At 35.4% G+C, this 2,500-nt stretch overlaps 1 protein-coding gene across 1 annotated transcript in view; it reads right to left on the bottom strand.

The window, feature by feature from the left end:
• Positions 1-2,039: 2,039 nt before the first annotated feature.
• Positions 2,040-2,500, bottom strand: part of LOC138054309 (uncharacterized) — a 1,056-nt gene continuing 595 nt past the window's right edge. The window contains exon 1 of the mRNA XM_068900777.1: positions 2,040-2,500. This exon is cut by the window's right edge and continues 595 nt beyond it. Within this exon, the coding sequence (XP_068756878.1) occupies positions 2,040-2,500 (461 nt within the window).

Raw genomic sequence — 2,500 nt, forward strand, 5'->3', positions numbered from 1 at the left:
ACGTACGTCTCTGTGCTTTCGGCGGTCGTGATGGTGGCTTGATACACTACTTCCTTGACTGATGAGTGGCCCAACTCCTTGTTGGTCCACGAAACAGACCTGTATTAAAGTCCATATGAAACTATATTGAGTAGAAAAACATTGTTACATACATACATACATACATACATACATACATACATACATACATAACTTTATTTAGTAAAGCAGGTCAAGAGGAAAAAAGCAGCTTTACAGCTGATGTGGACCTACTGTAATAAAATTAACAATACATACATATGGTAGTGATTATACTTTAGATAAATAAGATAAATAATCGCTAAAAATAAATAAAGCATAAAATATGTATTAATAATAATAAAAATCGGAATGGTTATTATAAACTACTGAGCTGTCTTTTTCAAAAGTGATATTCATAACAGTATGTTTTAACTGCTTCAGTCCATTTTTAAAGCCTGTTTGATTAGAAAAAGATCTTACACTATCAGACAGGGAACTCCAGGCGATTGCAGCCCTGTGTACAAAGGAATTACGACCGAGCTCAGTGTTTGGTCTATTAACTAAAATATTTAAAGATTTCCTAAGATTATAGCTCTTACAGGTCCTAACAACTAATGAATTTATTTCCTCTAAACCTAAATTATAAAAAGCCTTATGAGTAATCATTAAAATACGAAATTTATAAAAATATTCAATATTCATCAGTCATGCCCTTTGGCAACTTATGAATTAGTCTAGCTGCTCTAATATGTATCAATTCTAATTCTTTAAATTTGGAGCCAGAGCCCCAAACCACAACCCCATAGAGGACACTTGGGATTACAGTCTTAAAATACAGAGTTTCTAGCATAGATTTGGGTAAAAAACTTATACGTCTCAGCATTTTGACTTTACTATTGAATGACACACAAATTGATTTAATATGCTGAGACCAAGACAGTTTATCATCGATGGTAACTCCGAGACAAGCAGTAGAGGATATGTACTGAATAAAATCCTCACCCAACCTCAGAGGTTTCAAAGGACCAATGAAGGGATTAATGCTCAAAATCATTGCCTCAGATTTACCCTCGTGAATAATCAGTCTATTCATAAGGCACCAGGTATACACCTGGTCAAGAACCTCTTGTAAAACAAGAACGATCTCATCAACAGTGTCACCTATTACATAAATTGTTGTATTGTCCGCATACATACATGTATATAACGCCCCTCTGTTAACATGATCTGGTAAATCATTTACATAAGTTGCAAAGAGTCTGGGACCTAATAAGGACCCTTGGGGTACTCCAACTTTAACAGGTCTTAAATCCGATCTTATACCATTAACTTGAGTCCTTTGCACACGGTTGGAGAGGTAATCATTGATCCAATTCCACATACTACCCATAACTCCAATTCCTTTAACTTTTTCAACAAGGATAGTGTGATTTACACAATCAAAAGCCTTACGGAAATCAATGAATAAGACTCCAACCTTGCGACCTCCATCCAAAGCCTCTCTCCAAGCTTCAGTAAGATGTAGCAGAAGACTTTCAGTTGAATAACCTTTTCTAAAGCCCCATTGCTTATTAGTTAAAATACTATTAGATAAAATATGATCATCAAAGGACTTACATACAACCCTTTCAAGCAGTTTTCCTGGGACAGTAAGCAAAGATATAGGTCTATAATTATTAGGATCCAATTTACTCCCTTTTTTAAAAATAGCAGTAACTAAGGATTCCTTCCACTGCTGGGGGAATCTGCAACAATCCCTGCTCTTTTTGAAAACCTCAAACAACCCTTGTATCACAGAATCCTGAGCTAATCTAAGATCTTTAGGTGAAACTTGATCAGGGCCCACCGACTTATTTGGCTGAAGGGATTTGAGAACATCATTCTTGATCTCATCCCATGAAATAGAAAAATTTTCAATAGTCGGAGTAACCCTATTTATAAAACAAGTAGTGTCAATGGGGACTGGGTCTAAGTTCCTTGTAAGATTAATAGCAGTCTCTAAAAACGACTTGTTCAATAAATCTGCTTTTTGCTCTTCATCAGTTATTATGTTGCCATCTGTGTCTTGTAATGGACCAGTTCTTGTGTTTGCTCTTACCAAGGATTTGGTTTGATATTTTCCACAAATCTTTAGGAGTGGATGCATTATCTGCTAGCTTAATCCAATATTGGGCTTCAGCTTTCCTTAACATCTTTTTGACACTATTTCTTTTAATCTTGTACAGTTTCCATAGAGCATTATCATCAGGTTTTTCTTGCGCTGATTTCAAATACTTGTATCGTTCATTCATAGCCTTTCTGATCCCAATGTCAATCCATGGAAGCGATTTATTTCTAATCTTAACTTTCCTTCTTTTTATGTGAGAATCCACAATTTCTTTGAACGTAGTCTCCCATAAATGAACATTGTCCTCAATTTCTTCAACAGAATTTACAATATGCCATGGGGCCTCCTCTAAGTCATTTTGTAGACTTTCAATGTCCATTGACTTATAATTCT

This window comes from Montipora capricornis, chromosome 6 (genome assembly GCF_036669925.1).
Source record: "Montipora capricornis isolate CH-2021 chromosome 6, ASM3666992v2, whole genome shotgun sequence".
Lineage (NCBI taxonomy): Eukaryota > Metazoa > Cnidaria > Anthozoa > Scleractinia > Acroporidae > Montipora > Montipora capricornis.